At 44.7% G+C, this 22,615-nt stretch overlaps 1 protein-coding gene across 5 annotated transcripts; it reads left to right on the plus strand.

Annotated features, from left to right (window-relative positions):
* Nucleotides 1-1,641: 1,641 nt before the first annotated feature.
* On the plus strand, nt 1,642-22,441 carry camkvl (CaM kinase-like vesicle-associated, like). 5 transcript variants are annotated; one of them, XM_035522249.2, is made up of 12 exons: nt 1,642-1,832; nt 3,144-3,263; nt 15,810-15,916; nt 16,180-16,311; nt 16,625-16,699; nt 17,016-17,154; nt 17,933-18,053; nt 18,149-18,224; nt 18,367-18,503; nt 18,610-18,688; nt 18,822-18,909; nt 19,881-22,441. In XM_035522249.2, exons 3-12 carry the CDS (start codon nt 15,822-15,824, stop codon nt 21,237-21,239), a joined length of 2,301 nt encoding a protein of 766 aa, XP_035378142.1. In that variant the 5' UTR covers nt 1,642-1,832; nt 3,144-3,263; nt 15,810-15,821; the 3' UTR covers nt 21,240-22,441. The 5 variants fall into 5 exon arrangements, with proteins under 5 accessions (XP_035378142.1, XP_081563298.1, XP_035378141.1 ...); XM_081707172.1 differs by having other exon boundaries at nt 3,144-3,211; XM_035522248.2 differs by lacking the exon at nt 3,144-3,263.
* The last annotated feature ends 174 nt before the right edge of the window (nt 22,442-22,615 follow it).

The following is a 22,615-nucleotide window of genomic DNA, read 5'->3' on the forward strand; positions in this document are numbered from 1 at the left end:
TGCATCTGACTAATTACACAGAGACACTCATTTTTGAGCACTCTAGGTCAGTGAGCAAATTTGCCGTGTAAAAGTCTTTGTTGATGTATACATATTTAATTATGCAGAGATGCCCATTTTTGAGCACGCTGAGTCAGTGACCAAATTTCTTGTGTAAGAGTCTTTGTTAAAGCGTACATATTTTGAAGCATTCCTCGTACTAAAGTAGCCGTTACTGCATGCCTTCTTTTAGAAAACACTGTGCACTGACAGACAATTTTTCCTCTTTCTCGGTTTGCCAAGGTCAGTCACTAAACTTTGGGATTTTTCAGTGACTGCACTGAGTTGCTGTAGGCACTAGTCTGAAGGCAGAAAATCTTGGCAGGTGAAATGTTGGGCATGTCAAGGGAAACTCAGTTAATATACTGTATGTATGTACATTTAAATGTACATGATGTTCCCTGGACTTGCTTTCAGAATCTCTAAAGATGGACAAAAATAATTTCTGCCACCAGACTTCTTTGAATTCACCCCTAATCTTACAGCATAAAAGTGTCTTATGTCACTAAAGTCACTGTGATGATGTGCCATAGCCAGTAATGGCTGAAGATGACCATTACATGATGCTATAAAAAGTCACAGAATATGAAATGTGCAATGGGTGACATCTCTGCTGCCAAAAAAAAGTTTTTTAAGGAATATGAAGGGCTATTTAGGGATCTGTAAGCAAAGTAGTGATTGTGAGAGGTCCTATTTTCATATCAATCATCAACAACAGAAAACACACACAGGCACACAATCATGGGTTAGTTTCTGCATAATTACACAGCCATCTGGCTGTAATGTGCTGTCTTACAGTCATTTTTGCTGGCTTGCAACGGGGTGGTTTAAAAATCCGTAATGACTTTGCCCATAAAAGTCAGTTTCTCTTAGCCGTAGAATATCCTTATATTGCTATTATGGACATCTCACTAATGGTTGATACTAACTCTGAAAAAATCCATTGTCCTACATTTGAGCACAGCTATTATAGCAGAACTCTTATTAGGGTGCACAAAATTCTCTAAGGTCTTCTGTGACAGAAATTGCTCCATAGGTATTGTGTGCGTTTACGACGTTTTTAGAGTAATTATAATTTGGAACATGTGAAAAACATTAGCTGGCAAAATTCAGCTGAAAGACTTTGCTATTGCACCAATGTTTCCTTTTGATGCGATGACAATTAAATGATGCTTGCATTTTAATCCGATGCAATAATCCTATCCACTCATAACGTCTGCCAGTCGTGGCGATTTTACACAGGTTTTGTAGAGTCTTCATTAGGCCTGCTTGTAAGGATGCTACTTTCAGTTAGCATGAACAAACTCTTTTTATTCGGGAAGAAAAATAGAATGATCATTACAGGAATATCGCATAAAGATAGACTCTTTGCACTGTATTACTTAAATAATTGACGAGCAAAATTTCACTCTTGAGGTCAGACCATAACAATTCATGCGCTTAGAACAGCTGTCAAAAATCATATTCCAAAAGTTAACTCTGAGAGAGAGAGAGAGAGAGAGAGAGAGAGAGAGAGAGAGAGAGAGATGGAAAAAAGACAAGATTCCGTGATCCAGATGAAAGAACAGATTATTTATTTCTCGTGGTGCGAGTGGGAGGGACGGAGGCATAGCGCACTCACAGGCGTGTCAAAGCGGGAGCAGTACGCGTTATCTTTAGTAGCCTATATCTTCTCATTATATATAAACTGCGAAAGAAAAATAAGGAATACCAAGGTTGCGGTCAAAGTTTGCATTGCTTTTCAAGCTCGTGAACGGAACTCTGTGTTCAACCCGTTTCCGCGACCAGACCAGGTAAATCAAGTTTGGGTCATTTATTTCAGCGTACGATAGATTCCTTTGCGCTCGCGTCCCATCAACCTGTTTAGGTGCTCATCCCCGTCTCCCTCATTACGCAATCTATCTGAAAAAAAAAGAAAACCAGGAAAGAAACGGGAATCATCTGAAACATTAATGAAACAAAAATAATTTCGTTTCTTTTTGTCTCTTGGATAATAATGGCTGCGGAGTTTCCTTTTCATCTATATTTAATACTGTATTCGCGGGCGGCAGCCTTTGTTAACTCAAAACCTGTCGAATACGTCCCAGTGTTTGTCTTCACCGGTAGGATTTCAGGCAGCAGAAAGTAACTAGCAATCTGTATGTCTCGTACGCCTATCTCTCGTGTCACCGCCTGCAGTGTTATGTACGTTTATTATTCTGGGATAATTGGACTTCTTGCAGCAGTTTCGCGTCAAAGTTGTCAGTCATATTCACGATTATTCAGAACAGAGGACAAATATGTATGCACGCTATTTTCGTGGAAGAGCTTTGATTTTTTTTTTGCCTTTTCTTTTTTGGCAAAGAAATTTGTTCGTGATTCTACACCTACTGCCCTACTTAAACCTTAATTTTAAGACCTGTTTATATTCCGGTAGTTTTCCACAGTTCTTGGCATACAAGTTTAATTTTTATTGAAATTTTCAAAAGGAATTAAAGTGTCACGCAAACAAAGAATCTCTAATCCCAAATTTGAAAGAAGGAACTTGTTTTTTTTTTAATGTTTTAGAGACATTGCTTTGCTCAAGGTCGCAAGAGCAGAATACAAAAACAGAGACATTGCAACTTGCAGTCCACAGATAGTTCATCTTGTGCCTTTGATGTAACACAAAGGGAGGTGAACCTGCAACCTTGTTGCTGTAAAGCTGCCAGTGCCGTATAGCTGATAGCACAGACTGCAGAATAATTATGTGAGCCAATAATTCTGTCAGCCAATATTATTGCTGTGTTGACATGGTTCACACTGCAAAGAACCCCAAGGAACCATTAACAAGGCAAAAAGCTTTTTCACATTCAACTGATTGCACCCGGAGCACAACCCCATCAAGAAGCCTTTATGACCTCTTTTCTGAGCACACATGAAGCCTCACTTTCAGTGATGTCAATATTTTTATGGAGTTAACAGAGTGAGAGTTTGTAAGAGTATGTGACTGTGGACAGGGCAATATTTCTTTGTGCTGTTACCAAGAGTACGCAGAAGCCTTATAACCTCATGTTATAATGTTGTTATGTATGGGGCATAGCTGCATAAGACATGCTACTGAATGTGGTGCTGTATCTTGATAGAAAAATGGCTCTCTTCACACTTCCAACCGCCTGCGAGGTGTTTCTAAGAGTGATAGATGCACCCACAGGTGAGCTGTGATCTCAGCTGTACTCTCACACATCAGCACATCTCAGCAGAAGGTAGGATATCCCAGTCAATTTCCATATAGACAGCAGGATTTTACGAGCCCAGATCCACTCATAGACCTTAATATACCGCAAAACAACAGGACTGAATGAACTCTTAATGTTTATTTGTGTGGTACTGGACTTAAATATACAATGAAGTTGGGGTTGGTGGGTTTTTTTTTTGGGGGGGGGGGGGGGGGGGGGGGAGGATGTGTTAGTATGACAGGTGTCATTTTTTAAACAGGCCAATGCCAGTATGGTACAGAAGGCTTTGCATGCGATGTAGTGGATTAATGGAAAAACAAACAAGCAAACAAACAAACAAGAAGTCAAGTCAGTGGGATTAGCACAGTCATACTGCAACTGCATTAAATAGCTACTTTGTTCATTGGAGTAGAGGAAGAGGTGAAAGATTCACAAGAGAGGAAATGTAATCACTGGTGTTCTTATGATGGAAATGTGGATGAAAAAAGCAGATTTGTCCCCATGAAAGCAATGCATACGCTGAACTCTCAGTGACATGGGTCAGAGGTTGGCCCTGCAGTGTCCATTTGTGTGTTTCCATATTGAGCCTCTGCCATTATGAGAAGTGGATTGTAAATCAGACAATTTGAACATTACATTCTGCTATCTAAACATAGCCCACATGCCCCCAAACCAGCTCCTGTCTAACATCCTACTGCTTCCAGCTACCCTACTACATTATGTGTGTAGGTAGGTGCTAACAAAGAGATGTTCATGTTTAACCTGCAATTTCATATCCACCTTTATCTGTCACTGTTAGTTTGGAAACATTTCATTAAGGTTAAGTCTGGTAAGCAATGAGTCATGAAGGAAGATGATTGTCTATATGCAGTGAGACATTAATGAAAACACTGCTGCTCATTTGCATGATGGTGATGAGCATTGTTTTCAACTTTTGAAGGATGCCAATTACTCAGTTCCAGAAGCACCAAAGAATTCAAATAATAATGATAGCAATAAGCACTGTTTTTATAAGATGCTTTTAAATTTGGATATGTGTTTAACTACTAGGAGCCTGTAGGATATAAGTGTGCACAGTTTCATTTCTAACATGACACTTAATGACTGTACTGAAAGTCCTCTGGGCTACAATGACTATACTAGACTAGTTATATCATATAGGTATCACCTTTGGAGGGGCAGCATTAATGAACCCCCAAATGGACCGTTCTTACTAGCAGACTCTCCCCTCATCACACTCTCCTATGTTGCCAAATGAAATGAAGTTCGTAAAAGGCTCGTGACAGGTATTATTCCCACGTGTGGTCCAGTTCAATACCAACACCTGTTATGAATCATAACGGCTGCCTTACACACTGCTTGAGGAGCCTATTGGGATGTACAGAGAAGGTGCAGGTTGCAATGAGGCTACTAAACTGCAACTGCTGCTACTGCACACACACACACACACACACACACACACACACACACACACACACACACACACACACACACACACACACACACACACACACACACACACACACAGGCCTGCAGGCTAAACTTATGTAACAGAGAGCCTTAGGCCACACCTCTGCTGTGTGTGTGTGTGTGTGTGTGTGTGTGTGTGTGTGTGTGTGAGAGAGAGAGAGAGAGAGATAGCGAAGGTAGGCGCTAGCTGCCTAAACTGCTGTGCTTTGATTTCATTAGAGATGATATTCGTCTCTGGTTTTAGAGAGCCTGCTCCATTTATATATGAACCCTCTTCCCCACCCCCAAGAGTGCCAGCTGAGCTCCTTTTGTCTTTCCCTCTTTGTGAACCCCCTTCAAGGGCTGCAAATAGAACAAATATGACTATAGAGATTCTAGTGCCAAAGAGGTTCTGAAGCTTAATAATGTCTCCATAAGGAGCCCAAACTGGGGCTAGGGTCAGGATTAGGCTTGATAAAACACTTCAGATTATGAGGCACAATGTTTTACTAAAGAGGAAGACACAGTTGGCTGGACACATCTCCAGCTGGATTCCAAATGCACTCCCTGTACCAGCACAGACTGTGAGGACTACTGTTCCCTTTACCAGCAACTGAGAGGCATTTACCATGGAATTGTGAACACACAAATGGCCAAACTGTTACAGGGATCATGCACTGAAAGTCCTCTGGGCTACAATGACTAGACTAGACTAGTTATATCATATAGGTATCACCTTTGGAGGGGCAGCATTAATGAACCCCCAAATGGACCGTTCTTACTAGCAGACTCTCCCCTCATCACACTCTCCTATGTTGCCAAATGAAATGAAGTTCGTAAAAGACCATTTGACAACACACACACACACACACACACACACACACACACACACACACACACACACACACACACACACACACACACAAACACACACACACAAACACAAAATCTTGGTGTTCCCTTTCTCTCTGTCAGCATGATTTGAACTGATCATGTGTGAAAATACTTTTTATACATTCTCCACTTTTGCATGCAACATAAGAGGAGGAGAGAGAGGAGAGACAGACAGAGGGAGAGAGAGAGAGAGAGCGAGGGAGGGAGGGAGGGAGGGAGGGAGGGAGAGAGAGACCTGTGTTCCTGATATAGGAGGGAGCTGTGTAGGCGAAGGCTTTACACATGACAATGAAAGCTGGCACTCTTTTGTGGGGTTTTTTGTGATAGGCTGCAGCCTGCCACTGGACACAAAGTGTAGTAAACACATGGTGGAGAGGAGAGGGGGCATGAATTAGTTATCAGGGCTCTTTATCCTGCACCCTTGCTTTGTATGTTAAGGGAGCTGTTGAAAGAGAGACAGAGAGAGGGAGACAGAAACAGTGAGGGAGATAAAGAGAGTGAGCGAGAGACAGAGACAGACAGAGAGAGAGAATGAGAACGATGCAGAGGCAAAGATAGGAAGAAATGGTGTCTTGATTCTTCAGCGCTACAGTGTGCTTCACCCACATGACCCCCCTCTCTCCTTTTGTTGATATCACCTTCATTCTTCTCTTCTTTGCCTGTGGAAGCAGAAACAACAAAGCATGACTGACTTCAGACTTCATGTACAGTACATGAGTATACGTACCACTTGCAGACCAGCGTCAGATAACCGAACATTATTTTAACACATCGTTCATTGTCCTGGTTATAACCCCTGGCAGGCAGACAAAATGAAGCACCGTAATGATCCCTCTGAACACATTCAGTTTATAGGCTGTATAATTTTTCCAGGATTAGGACTTTTACTCCACAGTAGTGAAAGCCAACCTTGTTCCCCTCATGTGTGCATTTTTCCTACTGGAGAGGGCAAATGATTGATGATTTTAATATCGCCGTGTCTGGTCAAACATGTCTCTCGCTTTAAGAACGTTGTTGGTATCTGACTCATGTTGTTGCTTCCTCCCCAGCTCTCCTTCTCCCTCTCTCCCATCATGCCTTTATCTCTTTCACCTTTGTTCTGCGTGTTTTCCAGTCACTACAACTTTGCATCCAGAGCAACAGAAGCGCGCAAACCGGGCTGTGATTATGTCAACCGAGTGAATATATCAATTGTTTTCACACACAGACACACACACCTGCACGCCAACTTGGCCCGCGTCGTGCACACATACCCCCACGTAAACGACGCCAACACTTATGCGTGCTGTCCCTCCATGAACTTTCTTTAAATAACCAGATCTTTCATGTTCCAGATAGGAGAGCAGAAAAGGCGATTGGCCAGAACTGCGGTGGTCTAAATCGGAGTGAATTAGGAGGGTTATTGCGCAACCGCTTATTGAACTGTCAAAATGAACAGAACGCGAGGCAAGCGGAGCAGAGACTGCAGCGCCTTTTTCCTGACCTGGTTTTCGATAACCCACCTACTTAGAATCTCCAACAAGCCAAGTCCTCTGTTCTGCGACATCGTAAGCGTCGGGTCGCCGTCTGTGCAAAGTGCTGAGTTTTGCACAGTAACGCGTCAGAGTCGGGCTCAGCGGAATAGCGAGGAATGGCGCCAAATCTTCCAGATGGGCACCGACCTGAGGGCACTTTGGCTGCCTCTTGCTCTGGGCCCTCAGTCATCAGCCTGAGTTGTTCCCATAGTTCGATTCATGTACTCACTTATTTGAGTCTATTTGTGACTCAAATAGATACAGTATGCCAGTTGACATGCTCTATACCATTTTACACTCCACGCCTTAGATTCCTGCTGAATTGACATATTACACGTGAATTGCAATGGATTCGTTTGTGTCTACGTCCCAGTACACCTACGGAGTATGTGGTGTTACTTTGCCTTTATAAGAGTGTGGGAAATGGGCTGTGATGAAGTTAAGGCTCTTCTTTCAGCAAAGGAGATAAGTGACGCTCGGAGTCATCGCGACTTGGCCACCATTATCTCCCCATCGATCATCAGCTCTTTCTCCTCATCTCTTTGCCGAGTATTCCACACCGTTCCCTCTGCGCTGGGGCTTTTGTGTTTTCATACTGATGCTTTCTCTCGTGGCTAAGCCTATCGTGGTGCCCACTACCTCTGCGTCTGAAGTCAGCAGCAAATTCTCACGCCACCCCGACCCTCCCCGAGGGACCCAGTCATACATTTCTCTGAAGTGCTGTAGCTTTGGAGTACTAAAGTTGCGTGCTTCTTGCCTCCTGTATGTCCACGTATACTGCTGTCTGTATCGGACAGATGTTAGCCTTTCAGTGACCAAAATACCAAGTCTTAGTACACAGATTGTTGATTGCTGCTAAATTGAGACTTTTCTCTGCACAGTGTGCAGGAGCTATTGAACAAAATGGAAGAGGTGGACCAGGACTGACTTTAGGCTGTTACTTAAGAGCATGAGTGTATACATTTCAAAATTCTTATAAATATGGAGGTTTAAGGGTGAAATCAAGACCATTAGCACCATTAGCACTGTTAGTGGTCCTGACACACTGCATTCATTCTCATTGCTTTTCATGAATTAATGTAATATATATGTATTTAAGCGAGACATTTATATTTGCCTGCATGGCACATTTCCAGAAGGCCATCTAGATTCCCATTTGAAATGTAGTCCCATGGGAAGGCCCTAAATATTTCATAGATCTATTCCAGCCACAGCTAATTACCCCAGTACAGTACCATGGCAAGCCATACAGTAGAGAGAAGCTGATTAAACCCCATTTGAAGTCACAGATGTGTGAAAACCGGAGACAGTATGCACTGTCTCTGTTACATATCTGTTGTGCTATATTAATCCTAAAACTGAGTGCCATCTTTGCGAAATTCGAGACTGTGATCTCGGGTAGGTTGGTATTTTTCACTGTCCTTTGTGCCAAGGCTACGGCATCATTTTTCTAGAACATCACCTTTCTTGCCATATCACTCAGAATGCGTACAGGCAGTTCTAATGCACCTTCTCTGCAGCAGTTCACCTGTGGTCACAAACACGAACCCACATGTCAGAAGTCAGGGGCAGGTCTGCCTTCTACTCTACACCCCTTCTTCATCTCCTGTTCCCTCTCTCTCCCAGGAGCTCGGTTGACCTAATTCTCACCAGAAGGCAGGCACGTACTCACAGAGCCACGCTCTCATCCTCATGCTGTACACTACCCCAGACTCTTCACCCCAACGCTGGGGAAACAGCACCATGCACAGCCATTGAGCCACTTCGTCATGGCCCACTAACTAGACATCCTAGTGGCCACTTTTCACTGAACTGCGGCTGGGGTTCAGTGCATGGGGCTCACTCCCTGTGGGAGAGAAGATCAGAGAGAGAGTCTGTTTAGTCTAGCGAGTTGTTCAGTGGAGTGGGGAACATGTGCTTAAGTAGCAGTGGTCTGAATGGAGCCTGAGGCTGCAGGTGCAGTAGAGAACCACATATAATTACCAAAATCAGATTCACTGATGCCCCAGCACATAAAGGCAGTCTTCTGATGTCCACATGAATGGTATAAATAACTAGGAATCCAAGGCTTATTAGATATCCGGCATATCCAGGGTTTCTTGTCATTTGCATTAAAAATAGATTTTTAAAATGTTATTTTATGTAGATTAAAAAAAAAAAGGTATTTTATGTAGAGTAATCATTTTGTACATTTTAAGGAAACAGTGGCTATTAAATGAAATGACAGTGAACCTGTATTCATAACATCCATTTTTATTTTCAGTGTCAGTCAAGGTTTCTGGTACAGTGTTGGACATCCTGCAATGTTTGTTTAGATTTGGATCTGAAAATAGAAGCCCATGCAATTCTGGTTTGACTGTCTCTTACTGTATGATGCTTAGAAACCTAAATTAAAAACAGAGGGAGAGCACAGAGCAAAAGAGAGCTGGAAAACAGGGGAAGAGGTCATTATTAAAATCACTGTGATGAAGGTGAATGTGGCAAGCTTTTTAGGTCTGGGCGAGGTTGCTCGGTCTAAGTGGAGGTAAGGTTAGTTTTTTCATCTGCTTCAGCAAAGCTTGATCTCAGCATTATATGAAAATAGATGAGGTAATGAGAAGAAAGTGGAGGGGCAGATGGGGGAAGGGCTGATGGAGCATGGCAGGGAGAAGATTTTCAAACAGAATCTTGAAGTCTACGATGCAAGTTAAGCATCACAGCTGCTAAAGGAAACTGTGCCAGAGGGATGCGTGTGTGCGTAAATGTGTGTGTGTGTGTGTGTGTGTGTGTGTGTGTGTGTGAAAGAGAGAGAGACAGAGAGAGAAAGAGAGATGCTTCTCGTCTTGTGAGATCTACCAGGTGTTAATGATTTAGCGGAGATGCACACACAAGGCTGGGTTTTGCCTGAGCTGGCACATACATTTATGGCAGAGAAGAACATAATCACTGCAGTCATTATAAAAACAGTACATTATAAAAAGAGTGAAGTGCTTGTGTGTGTGGGGGGGGGGCATGCGTGCATGTCTGGGGTTGTGGTTGGTGGGGTGAGGTGGAGGGGAACGTGTAAGGGTGAAGAGAAAAATCTGAATGACTACCCGCTCCCTTTCAAACTTGAGGCCCCCAAGCTCCTTTTCTTTGACATATCTGTCTAATTATTCCCCATGACTAGTACGACATGCATTTTGCCTGTCTGTCACTCCTAATTTAGTTGCTGCCAGGCCAGTTGTTCATCCTTTCCCTGATGTGTTTACAGGAGTGTAGCATACAAAAAAAAAAAAAAAAAGCTTCCCAAAGGTGTTCTGCAAATGGCCCACTGAAATGCCCAACATCTTCATAAGATGTCAGCTGTAGCATATTTTCCCAGGATGACTATTTACATACAAACTTAACATGCTAATATTAAGGTGTCCAATTGTTATACCATATTTGTGAGTCTGTGTCTGAGGTGTGATAGGGAATATTGGTGCGTGGGGATTTATGGAGTGAAGGGGCGGAGCAAGAGGCGGAGTGACAACTGTGTCCTCTGTTCATTCCATTCATGAACTTACAGTAACAGTGCAGGTGGGTTTGGCTTTTGTTCCTGCCCTGTAAGCCAAGCTTCTCCACACAAAGACAGGACCGAGAGAGAGAGAGAGAGAGAGAGAGAGAGAGAGAGAGAGAGAGAGAGAGAGAGAGAGAGAGGTTTCATTATAGCTAATACATTTCAACAATTAATTAACAAAATTATAACATATATTAATTGAATTCAAAAAGATTTGCCATGATTTGTAGTTAATCTAAAAAAGCTTATTAACCATAACATGAACTAAAGAAAGCTGTATTGTAAGTTGCAAAAACCTAGAAGAGATATTTTTCATTAATCTCAATGCCCTTCTCACACATTGGCTGCCACATTCGTACAAAAATTACTTTTCTGTCTATTGCCTACCTATATCTGTCATCATTAGTACCATCACCATTATCACAGGCATACATGTCCAGTTAACCCTGATAGGGTGCTGTAAGACCACTGGATCCTACTTTTGATCAATTGTTTAATAAATCTGTGAGGCAGTACATGGCAAAATGAAACCCTGCCTCCACACTTTAAACCCTCAAAGCCTGCCACCACCCTTACATGCAGTCCAGCAGATCCCGGTGGCATGTGCATGCGGGCATGACGCCTTTTCTCTCCGCCACGCATGTGCCACGAGAACCACATTCAACCACGCCACCATCTCCAAGCGTCTGTCCACGCAGCGGCACATAAAGCCTTCCAGTGTTTTCCAGGGGATGAAGCTGCTCCTCGCTCTGCAAATCGATCCTGACTCCCCGTTTTCCACAGACGGCGGCCGATGCAGAGAAGTCGGAGGTAACGTGGGTGACCTCCTCTGTCATTTGCAGCTCTTTCCACTCTGGGGTTGGACCGAGGCTCTTCCGATGGAGAAGGAGGGCAGTAATGATGCGACCGTCCTATACGGTCCTGGCACCGGCACACCCTTGAGACCTCATTTAGACCCTGAGCGGCAGGCCGGGATGCAGGCGGCCAGTTGAAGAGCGAGGGGCTTGCTGTCGGAGGTTCTCATAAAAGGCAACCGCTTCACCCAGTCCCCATTTACAGCCTTTATTATCTGCATGGAGGCGACATAGTCACCTCCCGGTGGAGCAGCTCATCTCCTGTTTGGGGGCAAAGGGGTGACGTTCATCCTACATGGAACAGGGCCGAGCTGGAGGTTGAGTCACTCGATTTGTGCGCTGCTCAGATGTGAAGGTACGGTGTGTAATGAAAGTTTTGCTTTGGCAGGGGCTGTGAGTGCCTTTCGCAGCTCCCAAGTGCTACAAGAATAGCAATAGTAAAAGCAGAGGTGGTAGAGTAATCCATCTGTATTAAAACATAACTGCGCGACAAAATACACACGCCATTCTCTTCACGCCGAGGTTGTGAATTCGTATGGCTGACCTCAGTAGGGCTTTCTTATTAAAAATGAAGGAGTCCATTATATTGTGGCGTGTGAACTGCCTGCAGTAAGAGCAGTGATGAGGCACGTGGATCTTTGAGAAGCTTACTGATTGTAACTCTGGGTGAATTGCTCTCGCAAACATGGAGTAGACTAAGGGAAAATGGAAGCAAATGCAACTGGACTCAGCCTTTGTATGTGTGTATTGCAGTGCTTAAAGGAGCACCTCACACGTGGCTGTTTTTATTGCACTGATGCTTTAAGGAAGGCAGATAACACAGTTAAAGGTAATAAGCCTAAAGTGAAGCACTTTCTCAAAAGATGAGTGAAAGAGTTCATTGTCATTTTCCTTTTACGCGAATCCCATCTCACTTCCGCAGTGGTCCTGTTCTACATATAGTCTCATACAATAATACACTCTTACACATCCTGCCTGCATTTCATTGGGTAAATGCAATTACAGTAATTGTAGTAGGCACCAACGATGGTCATCAATTATCACCGCCGTAAGATGCTGCCCTTCAGCTTTTCATCCGTATCCCCTTCTATTTCCATGGCTTTTCACTGAGCTGCAGAAAGAGGCACCCAGCACTGGCAGCAGTCATGCATTCCAGCGGCGAAACATTGCGTGTGACCTTCAGAAGCCGTGAAAAACCCGCAAGCTCTTCCTTGGTTCGACTCAGAGAGCAGAGGGGTTTGACTCAGAGAGCAGAGGGGGCATCGATTTAATGCAGGCCTTTGCTGGCCACCCTGCACGGAAGCTGTCTTGCATCAGCTCCAGGTCTGTGAGCCTCCACACGCCCAACCCGCATCCTTCAGAGCAGCGGGAAGGCTGGATGAGGAGCGCAGCTCTGGGTTTCTCTGGAGGGACTGGCTACTTCACACTAAGCTGTAGGAGGAGGCTGAGCTCAGGCAGGGTGAGCCCCACCCCAGTTTGAATCCAGCCCTCTTCACGTGCCAAAATCCAGCTCCTGCCTCCATTTTCTGATGAGATGCTATATAGGATCCAGTCCAGAGGATCTGTTTAAAAGAATGACTTGACTAGTTTTGCAGAGATATCGGCATAGCGGACGCAAACTCTACTAATGTGCTACACGTAAATTAGTAATTGTAACTTTATTTGTTTCAAAGTGTTCTCTCATTCACATTTGGCTGTGAAAATGATAGTACATTTTGCCAGTGAGATGAGCCTTGCCTTAAATTACTGCACAATGTCCATACTGACTCTCTAGTGTATTACTGCAACCCTTATTAGTCTTTCACCAGCATTAATGCCCAATGGGTCTATTTCCCCTTTTCATCAATTCTATGTGCATCTAGGCCAATCAACTGATGGATATCCCTTCCAACTGTGCCAACTGTTTCTTAGAAACAAATGCAGAGTGAACTTGGTGAGGTGATGATTATTAGAAAACATCACTCTGTGAGATGTTCATTGGTGATTTAGCACCAAATTAGGTAGAGAAGAGAAGATGAGTGGGGGAGGGTGGAGACAGTGCTCTTATGGCACCTCTAACCCCTGTACTGTTGCATGCATCCTCAGGAGCTTATTGCTATGTGTGTGCGTGTGTGTGTGTGTGTGTGTGTGTGAATTCATAGTTTAGTACATGCCTCGGGTTCAAATGTGTTGTGAGAACAGTGTGGTTCCTCACATCTATCCTGTGGGATTCAGTGTGGTGTTTAATGTGGGTGCCTCTGGAGATGAAGATTCATTGCTTTAATAAGAGCAGTCTCAGACAAGAGAGAGAGAGGGGGAGAGAGAGAGAGAGAGAGAGAGAGAGAGAGAGAGAGAGAGAGATTGAGGGAGGCACCTGCTGTGTGCTACTCTAGTCTAGTCTAGTCTAATCTAGCCCCCTGACAGACCCTGTGCGATGGCCTTATCCTCGTCTCCGTCTCTCCTTTTAACTGCATCTGTGGCGCACTGCCAACTCCAGATCCTGTTCAAACATTATTATTACTGTGATATATGAGTGCGTGCATGCCCATAAATGCTTGTGTCTGAGTCTGGTGGAGAAGGACAGCAAAGTAGAGCAGTCACTAGAAATATGCACGTCCCCAATCCGAACAAAACGCATTAGTGGTGGAGCAGCTGTGAACGTACCGTCTCTGCTTCTCATGTCCCGTTTGTCATGTAACGAGGCATTAGTGGAGCTCTCCCCACATGGCAAGATCTACTTTAGTGAACCGAGGTGAGAAGGGACGGGGAGCGTGTGGTAATGATGCACCTCCATCCATAATGCAGCGGCGGCCGGCGCTACGGGACCAGCGGTTAACGAGGGCCTCTGTCTGGCAGGGTCTGTCTGTCCTGTGGCTGACATCCATCAGAGGGATTGTCTGCGTGTGACACCTCGTGTGCGTTTCCCGCTCACCTGCATGGGGGGGCAGCGGTGCGCGGGAGCTCCTACCGCTGCACCGCTTTCTTGTGACCTCGCCAAGCTGGCGATCCGCTCTCAGGGGGGATGGTGCCGAGAATAGTATTAGGGATAGCGGGATGTGTGTCATAGTGCAACAAGAAGGAATCTATGCCATGTTAGCTGTGTGAACCTAAATATAATCTCAAATCATATAATGATGATGATGATGATGATGATGATGATGTAATTTTTGGGCAGCGTGAAATGAATAACTGGTTAAGCAATTGCATATTGCTTGGCCAGTTAGGCATTAAATGCCTGACATATTGGCAAGCCAAAACTATAGGTCTACTGCACAGTTTATTATAGAACAGAATGAGCACAGGACACAAAATGATTGAATGAGCAGAAGCCTGCAATTCATTGCACACACAGCCCAGTGTTACTATAAACCCTCACAGTGATAAACTGTCCAAATGTCCATGTGCTCATTCCTCTGAGCACCTTTCTTGATCATTAGGCCCCTGCCATATCAAAACACCATGAGTTTCTATCTTAAGGGCAGTTCAGATGTTCTGAAGGCATCTCCTGCCAAAACAGCCAGCCGGAGCTCATGGGCATGAGGGCTTAAGAAGCCCTTTGTGGACATGCAGCTGTGCAGCCCATCTCTGAGGGAAAGAGACTTGGTTCCTCTTGGACTAAACGAGCAGTGCTGAGTGCGGCGGCCAGCACTCACATGCCCCTGGCGTGCCCCTCAGCTCCGGCACGCCAGGAAACACCGTTGCCGTCATCAGTGCACCGGTGCCAGAGTCCATTTAATGAAAAGCGATTACGTAAGGCGTGTCTGAGTCCATCTGCCAGCCCTCCAGCCCCTGCGCTAGCCAGGCCACTCCCACTCCATCCCACACCCTTCTTCCTCATCTCCAGATCTGCATGCAGGATTATGGATTAGAGGCAGGAGCTGGATTACCCAGCTATGGGAAAGAGTTCACCGCCGCCTGCACCCCTCTCCGCATGATGCAGATGACTGTTTTCGCCCACATGCCACTCTTGGTCGGGCTTTCCAGGAGCTGCCGATTTTTGCCACAAAACGCCTTGCAGACAGTGACGCCAACCTCTGATGGGATGGTATACCTGGACTTTTGTGATTCCAGTGTCGTCTTCTTGGCCTGGCGTTCATGGGATGTACCTCCACCTGTTTCAAGATATCGTTTTATCTATCATTCTATCCATCTACTTATTTATTTCTTGAACACCAAGAAGTGGTAGGAATTTGCAAAGGACATGGCCTTTATAAATTGTCCTGGGATTACTGTGTTATAAATTGCTGGAGTTTGTACTGAGGCCTGTCGTCAGTGAAACTAAGCTGTGGAGTGTTGTAGTTTGAGTGGCACTGGGTTTATTGAGACAGGCATATTTTTTTCTCTCTCATCTGACACTGCATAGGTGGATGCTGTCATGCCATTTGGGTGCCTTGCCCTGCGAGATGGGCGGACGTACCACAGCCTATCAGACATCACAGACAAATATGAGATTGGACAGGTCCTAAAGGCGTGAGTGTCAATAGGCAAAATCATTATCTGCTTGCAAATGGCAATCTGCCAGTTGCAAAATAATGACCTCATTACTGTAAAAATTCATCTGTAAATGTCCATTAATTGGTTTTCATAGCTATTTTGGTAGATATGCATTTGTTTATTCATGTAATCACATGAAATGTACAGTATGTCCTAATGTACCATGTATGTGAAGAGTCCAGTGCCAATAGGAGTTATCATGTCGAGAAATGCAACACAATGTACTCTTCTCTCTACAGGAAGGAGTTCTGCGAGCTATGTCTAATGAAAGACCGCCAGACGGACAAGGTTTATGTGTGCAAGAAATTCCTCAAGAAGGATGGCAGGAAAGTACGGAAGGCTGCCAAGAACGAGATCATGATCCTGAAAATGTACGGGATAATTCAGAACATCAACAGCTGACGAGGCATTTGTTAGTGTGTGGATCTGAGAGGAAGAAAGCACGAGGGAGAGAGAGAAGGAGAGAGAGAGAGGAGAGGTAAAGGGAGAGAGGAGAGTGAGATAGTGGAAAAATAGAGATGATGGGGGTTAAGAAAGCAGGTGTTTCAGAGAATGGAATGAGCTACTTTTGTGCACGCCTTCCTGTATGCTGCCGCAGCTGCATGGGAAGTTACTATTTTTGAAGCACCTTCTTCTACTAGTTAGGAAGTAATGCGGCTATTTGCCATGATCTCCTACTTTCAGGATCAACCACCCAAACATCCTGAAGTTGATCGATGCGTTTGAAACCAGGAAAGAGTTCTACATCATCCAAGAGCTGTGAGTTGGACTTCTGGTAGCACTGATCATTCCTACTTCCCTCAGTGCCATGCAGTGCCCGGGACTAATCTCTCATCGGTCTTCTTGAGAATTAGAGAGATTCAGTGCTTCAGAATATTTCACATGCTTTCATTTTCTATGAGAATGACACTGAACAGTTTAAATATCTTGGAACAGTATATCAATATAGACATACAGTACTTTTGAGCATTATATGTATGTTTTTTATTTATTTGTCTGTCTGTCTGTCTGTCTGTCTGTCTGTCTGTTTGTTTGTTTGTTTGTGTGTGTGTGTGTGTGTGTGTGTGTGTCACAGGGCCACAGGTGGAGATGTATTTGATTGGATCCTGGACCAGGGGAATTACACAGAGCGAGATGCTGCCAGCGTAATTCGGCAGGTCCTAGAGGCAGTGGCTTACCTTCACTCCCTCAACATAGTGCACAGGAACTTAAAAGTGGGTTTGCACGTCTTAACTATTCCATCAACATGTCCTTTTTAATGCAGTGCCTTAGCCTGAGCTTCATGACTTCAGTAGCTTGAAATTGTGTGGCTAGCTTGCATTTGAATGTAAGAGTCAGTCTGAGAAAGTGATTCTTAAGTTGGTAATTTGAGTTTTTATGTGCTGGCTTGTGTGTGCATGTCACTGCAGGGTGTTAGAAACAGTAATCAGTGATATTAAACAAACACTTAGCCCTGTTTGACTCATGAAGTTATTCAGCTGTGATATTACAGATGGCCCCTTATGGTTAGCCTTAATGTGCAAAACTAATGTGAATGGAATAAATAGTATTACAGTCTCTAATGGACCCAATCCATCTCTTGGTAGTCATTACATGATCATCCGCCCCTGTTAGAGAGCTCAACATGTGTTTCTAGTGCTCTCTAGTGGAAAAACACAGCAAGATAGATTGAACAGCATATCAACCTTTGAAACACTGCTCTGGAATACGGAATTTTACGATACAATCCATTAAGCAATAGTGAGTGAAGGGAAAGCGACTGTGATAGATCAAGATGTTCTCTAAATGGTGACTTAGATCTGCCAAAGAGACGTTAAAGGATTTTGCTAGCTTTTATCCTTGAAAACAAAAATCTTTAAAAAAAAAATGTCGCTAGACTAAAAGGCCAGTCATGTGATTTAGAGAGACGAAGCAAAGATGATCACTTATGTGCTTTTTCTCTAAGAGTTCAAGAAGAATGGCTCTCCATTGCCCCTACTCTTTTTTTTTCAGCTGGAGAACCTGATGTATTACACAGAGAATAACCACAACAAAGTGGTGCTGCGGGACTTCTACCTGTCCAGATTCGAGAACGGCTCCATCACTGAACCCTGTGGAACACCAGAGTACCTGGGTACCTGCCCAGAGCAGCACATGATTGCTGAGAATCACCATGTGCCTGAGTGTCCTGAGATTCTTCTTCACACTTTCTTCCATCTTCCCTTCCAGCCCCAGAGGTGGTGGCCCGGCATCGGTACGGAAGACCAGTAGACTGCTGGGCTGTTGGGGTCATCATGTATATGCTGTAAGCTTGCGTTAGATATATTCATTTGAATGAGATGCGATTAGACTCTTTGCTGTATATATCCAGAGTAATTACGAAATTATTTCTTGGTTTAGAGAGCTATACATATAATACAGTCATTCCACAAACACGCCAATTTCAGGCTGTCAGGAAACCCTCCTTTCTACGATGAGACGGAAGAGGAGAACTCCGACATGCACAACCGTATCATCTTCTGCCGGATTGTGGCGGGAGACTTTGAGTTTGACTCTCCCTACTGGGACGACATATCACCTGCTGGTACACAAAGAGACACTGGCAAGTTGCACTGCCTTTAACGAATCACGCGCTACAACTGGGTGAGATCAGAGGTCCTTCTCTTTGTTCCCTCCTCCTGCTTATGCAGCTAAAGAGCTGGTGTGCAAACTGATGGAGGTCGACCAGATGATACGAATCACAGCGCAGGAAGCTCTGTGGCATGAATGGTGAGTTGCGTGCAGAACGGCTCGCTCGCGCTAATGTGGACGATCTGTCCGAATGCACACAGGCAGGCTCTCTCAGACGTGTTTGGCGCAGAGCACCCTAATGCGTGGTGAGTTTATTCCCTCTCCTCAACAGGATTGCGGGGAACGCCGCCTCGGAAAAGAACCTGAAGGACGGCGTGTGCGCTCAGTTCGAAAAGAACTTTGCGAAGGCCAAGTGGAGGGTAAGAAGTCTCTTGCAGCTCATAAATCGGCCTCGGCATCTCCAACTAATTTTACATTGCTTGGACTTCTAGCAAACAACACTATAAAATAATACATCTAACAAGGACAATGATGCATGAGAGCAATGCTGGTGATGAGTATGACAGTAAGGGTTCTGATCGTTCTGTTGGTCATTTCCTCTTCCCTTTCCCTGCACGGGATGCCCAGGAGCTGAAGGTACTGTTGTTCTCTGTCAGACAGCACAGAGGCACCGACTCTTTTCTTTGCCAAGACAATCACTGGCTTGAGCGCTCGTATCTCTATGAGTGACACACAATGTAGCAAGAGACACTGCGCCAGTTTCCCCATGGCCTGGCTTTCCGATGGCTGTCACTGCGAGGAAATATGGTGTTCAAGCCTGATTGCTGAAAAGAGTCTGTCTATATATTTAGGCCTCCCACTGTCTGGACAGCAATAAATAGCAAGTCTATCACAGCCCCCATATGCCTCCAGTCATAGTGTATGCAGTCTGGCTCTACCCTCACCGTCCTGGGTAGAGCTCTGCTCAGCCCTCCACTGTCACAGACAAAACTCCAGAATAAAGACTCATTGAAATGTCACATGTATGTGTGTGAGGACCTATGGAACATCTGTGTTTGCATTTAAGGAGAGAGAGAGAGAGGACATGGTCATCACACCACTACATGACTTACTGTGTCCCTGATCCATTGATCCAGTCCACCATGTGCTTCAATTTCAAATAATTACCTCAAGCAGATGACACATTTGTTTTCCTATACTATACGGTACTATAAAATACTGTAAACATTGGTAAGGTCCTTTGATGGGCTGTTGATACAGAAAAAGAAACCTTAGCTTGACTGTTCAAAGCATCACTCGCACTTTAGCTCTGAAACTGGGGCTGATAGTTAAAGAACTAAGTCCTGGAGCACTGAATAAGACCAGTAAGTCACCCTTCTCTATTTTGCAGAAAGCAATCAGAGTCACAACGTTCATGCAGCGTCTTCGTGCCTCAGAGCTAGCGTCTGCGCAAGGGGCAACGGAGAGCCAAAGGGAGGGGGGACGAGCCGGAGCAGGGAGCAAGGGCCCCCCCACTGACTCCGCAGGCGTGTCTTGTGTGGTGACAGCCCAAAACGGACCACCCGGGGAACGAGAGGGGAAGCAGCCACAACAGGAGAAAGAAAGTACTGCTGCCCCTCCGCTCACAGAAACAGCAAAGCCCCTTGCTCAAACCCACTCCTCAACTCAAACGCAAGAGGAGGAGCGTTGCAAGAGTGAGGAGAAGCAAGGGACTGGGGTTGGCTCTTGCAAAAAGGCAGCCATTTTAGGCCAAGACAAACAGGTGAGCCAGAGAGCCCCCTCAGCGGAGCCCACCAAGCCCTCTGGTTGCCAAGGGGACAAATTCACCTCAGAGAACGAGATCTCTGTTACGGCCAACGCAGACAAGAAAGTGTCAGCTTCTGTTGAAACTCCAAACCGCCGCAAGATGGCCGCCAACCTCTCTCTGGATCGTAATTTAGGGGCCGGTGATAGGATTAGCAATCTGTCTGCTGACAGGGAACAGCCAGGAAAGGTAGGGGAGAAAGCAGAAGGGACACGAAAGCAGGAAATGTCTCCTGGAAGTTGGTGTCAGACCCAGCTTCCAGAGGCAGTAGCCGAGAGGCAGGCAGGAGCCGGTACGGTAGCTGAGGTCAGTCCAAAGAGCCGGGATAAGGAAGCAGGGAGAACAGACAGGGCTAGTCAATCAGGAAAACAGTCCTGTCCTGCCGCAGCAGTAGGCTCTTTAAGCATGGGCCCGAACAAGGCTGTGAACGTGGACGAACAGAGAGAGCTAAGCCCCGGTGCCTCTTACGCGAGTCCGTACTGCCCAGCCTACTCTGTTAGCGGTGGCACAGTGTTCAGTGCTCTTGAGCAAGGAGGAAGGGCCAGTGCAGACTGGCAAATGGACAGTGTGATTGAACAAATCGAGAAGCAAATGGCAGCTGTGCTCGAAAAGATCGAAGGGGACATGCCCTCGTTGTTGGGGCAGGTCAACGAGTGTCCGGAGACCCTGCCAAGGGCAAAAAGTGCACACTCGTCTCCCTCATGCTGCCCTCGCTCTTACCACCACCATTCCACCCCACCACCTCTTCCCACAACCCCACGGCCAGCCATGCCCTCTCTACCACACTTAACTATTCCCCCGCCCTCCTACCCACCCCCGTCCCCACCTACCCATATCCAGGTTCATAACCAACCAAGCAGTGATCAGGATGAGAGAGATGGGCAAAGGGGCGTTGGGAGATCGAGCCAGTCACCAAGGGGACGGTCGTCAGGGAAAGATCTGTGAACCTTACGTGATCGCGAGGATAGGTTGCAGTAAATCAACTGTGAGAAGAAAAAAAAAAAAGAAATCTCAAAATAGCAGCTAAGTTTTGATTTATTTATTTTTCTTGCAAATTCAAATTATAGAGTAGCTGTTTTCTTTGCATTTTGTTGAGCAGAGTCATGACCAGCTGTGTTTGTGAGGAAGGCCGCTGCTAACAGAAAGGAACAATTACATGTTTGAGGCTTTGGGGACTGTTACAACGACAAAATTACAGTGCAACATTCCTGTGTGTGCATGTTCAAACACTGGCTTGTGTACACCACATAATGGACCCTGTGATGATGTCACAACCTAAAAAGCTGTAAATACTTCTATTTAAACAGTATAATCTGGTAGCAAATGCTGATATTTTACATGAATTATTTTATAATCGTAATCCAATAATCTGTCCAAGCACAGAAGAAAGGGTCTTGATCTTATGGATGCAATACCCCTATACTATAGTGTAACCTAGTATAAAGTTCACCCTGAAAACAAAATGCAAAAACATGGGCATATATCCTTCTTAATGTATTTATATTTAATCATGATTTAATTGCATTGGATAATTCATCTATCATGGATTTTGTTCCAAAGACTTTGAGGTTTAGCCAGCTGGCTTGTGTAATTGTACAAGTTGCAAAACCTACTGTCATTTTACATCAACATTTTGCCAATAAAGTACACCACGCGGGGGCGCCACAGACTGTGTAAGAAAAATGTGCTTCTGTCGAGCAAGGATTCAAGAATTCATGTTTGCAATATCCATTTAAATACCTGTCCACTTCTTGTGTTTGTAGTTACGCGACACGGACCTCTATTGCATGTCTTTTTACTCTTACTCTTTTACTCGTAATACCTTAAAATATGTTCGTCCAAATAATTGGCTTATTCAGCCTGCCTTTGCTTTGCCGTGGTGCATGTCCATCCTACATGTTTGGTTAGTCTTTTCTCTCTCTCCCTTTTGTTTTTATAAATATTACTAAATGTATTTAATGTATAGATATTTATTACTATTTCCCAAGGTGGAATTTCTAAATGTAACTGCCTCGCTTTTGTGCTGTGTAACTTCAGCTTCTTTTAAAAATATTTTTGTCTTAGTGATGTGAATAGGATATTCTTTGAAGCTACTTTTGCACTACCTGCCAAAATTTCAATAAAAATTAGACTATATCACAATATTATTTCTTTGTCTGCTGCTTCTGAATTGCCAAGCTTTTTTCCAGCCATATGTCCCAAAGCTCCTTTTAAAAATTATTTTGTTTATTAATTTAATGAGAATACAACAAAGAGGGCTACCAATGCCTAGCAGCTATCAACAATTTGCTAATCGCTAATTTCAGGCTGCTTACTCAAAA

Source organism: Electrophorus electricus, chromosome 24 (assembly GCF_041902795.1).
Source record: "Electrophorus electricus isolate QZ-2024a chromosome 24, ASM4190279v1, whole genome shotgun sequence".
NCBI classification, from domain to species: domain Eukaryota; kingdom Metazoa; phylum Chordata; class Actinopteri; order Gymnotiformes; family Gymnotidae; genus Electrophorus; species Electrophorus electricus.

Bases quoted from the DNA above. Each gene is read 5' to 3' on its own strand.
- camkvl (XM_026998088.3), top strand. From the start codon at position 15,297: ATGCAGGATTATGGATTAGAGGCAGGAGCTGGATTACCCAGCTATGGG. The intron at 15,492-15,809 runs GTATACCTGGAC...GACACTGCATAG, and splicing joins CGCCAACCTCTGATGGGATG to GTGGATGCTGTCATGCCATT. The intron at 16,700-17,015 runs GTGAGTTGGACT...TGTGTGTCACAG, and splicing joins TTCTACATCATCCAAGAGCT to GGCCACAGGTGGAGATGTAT.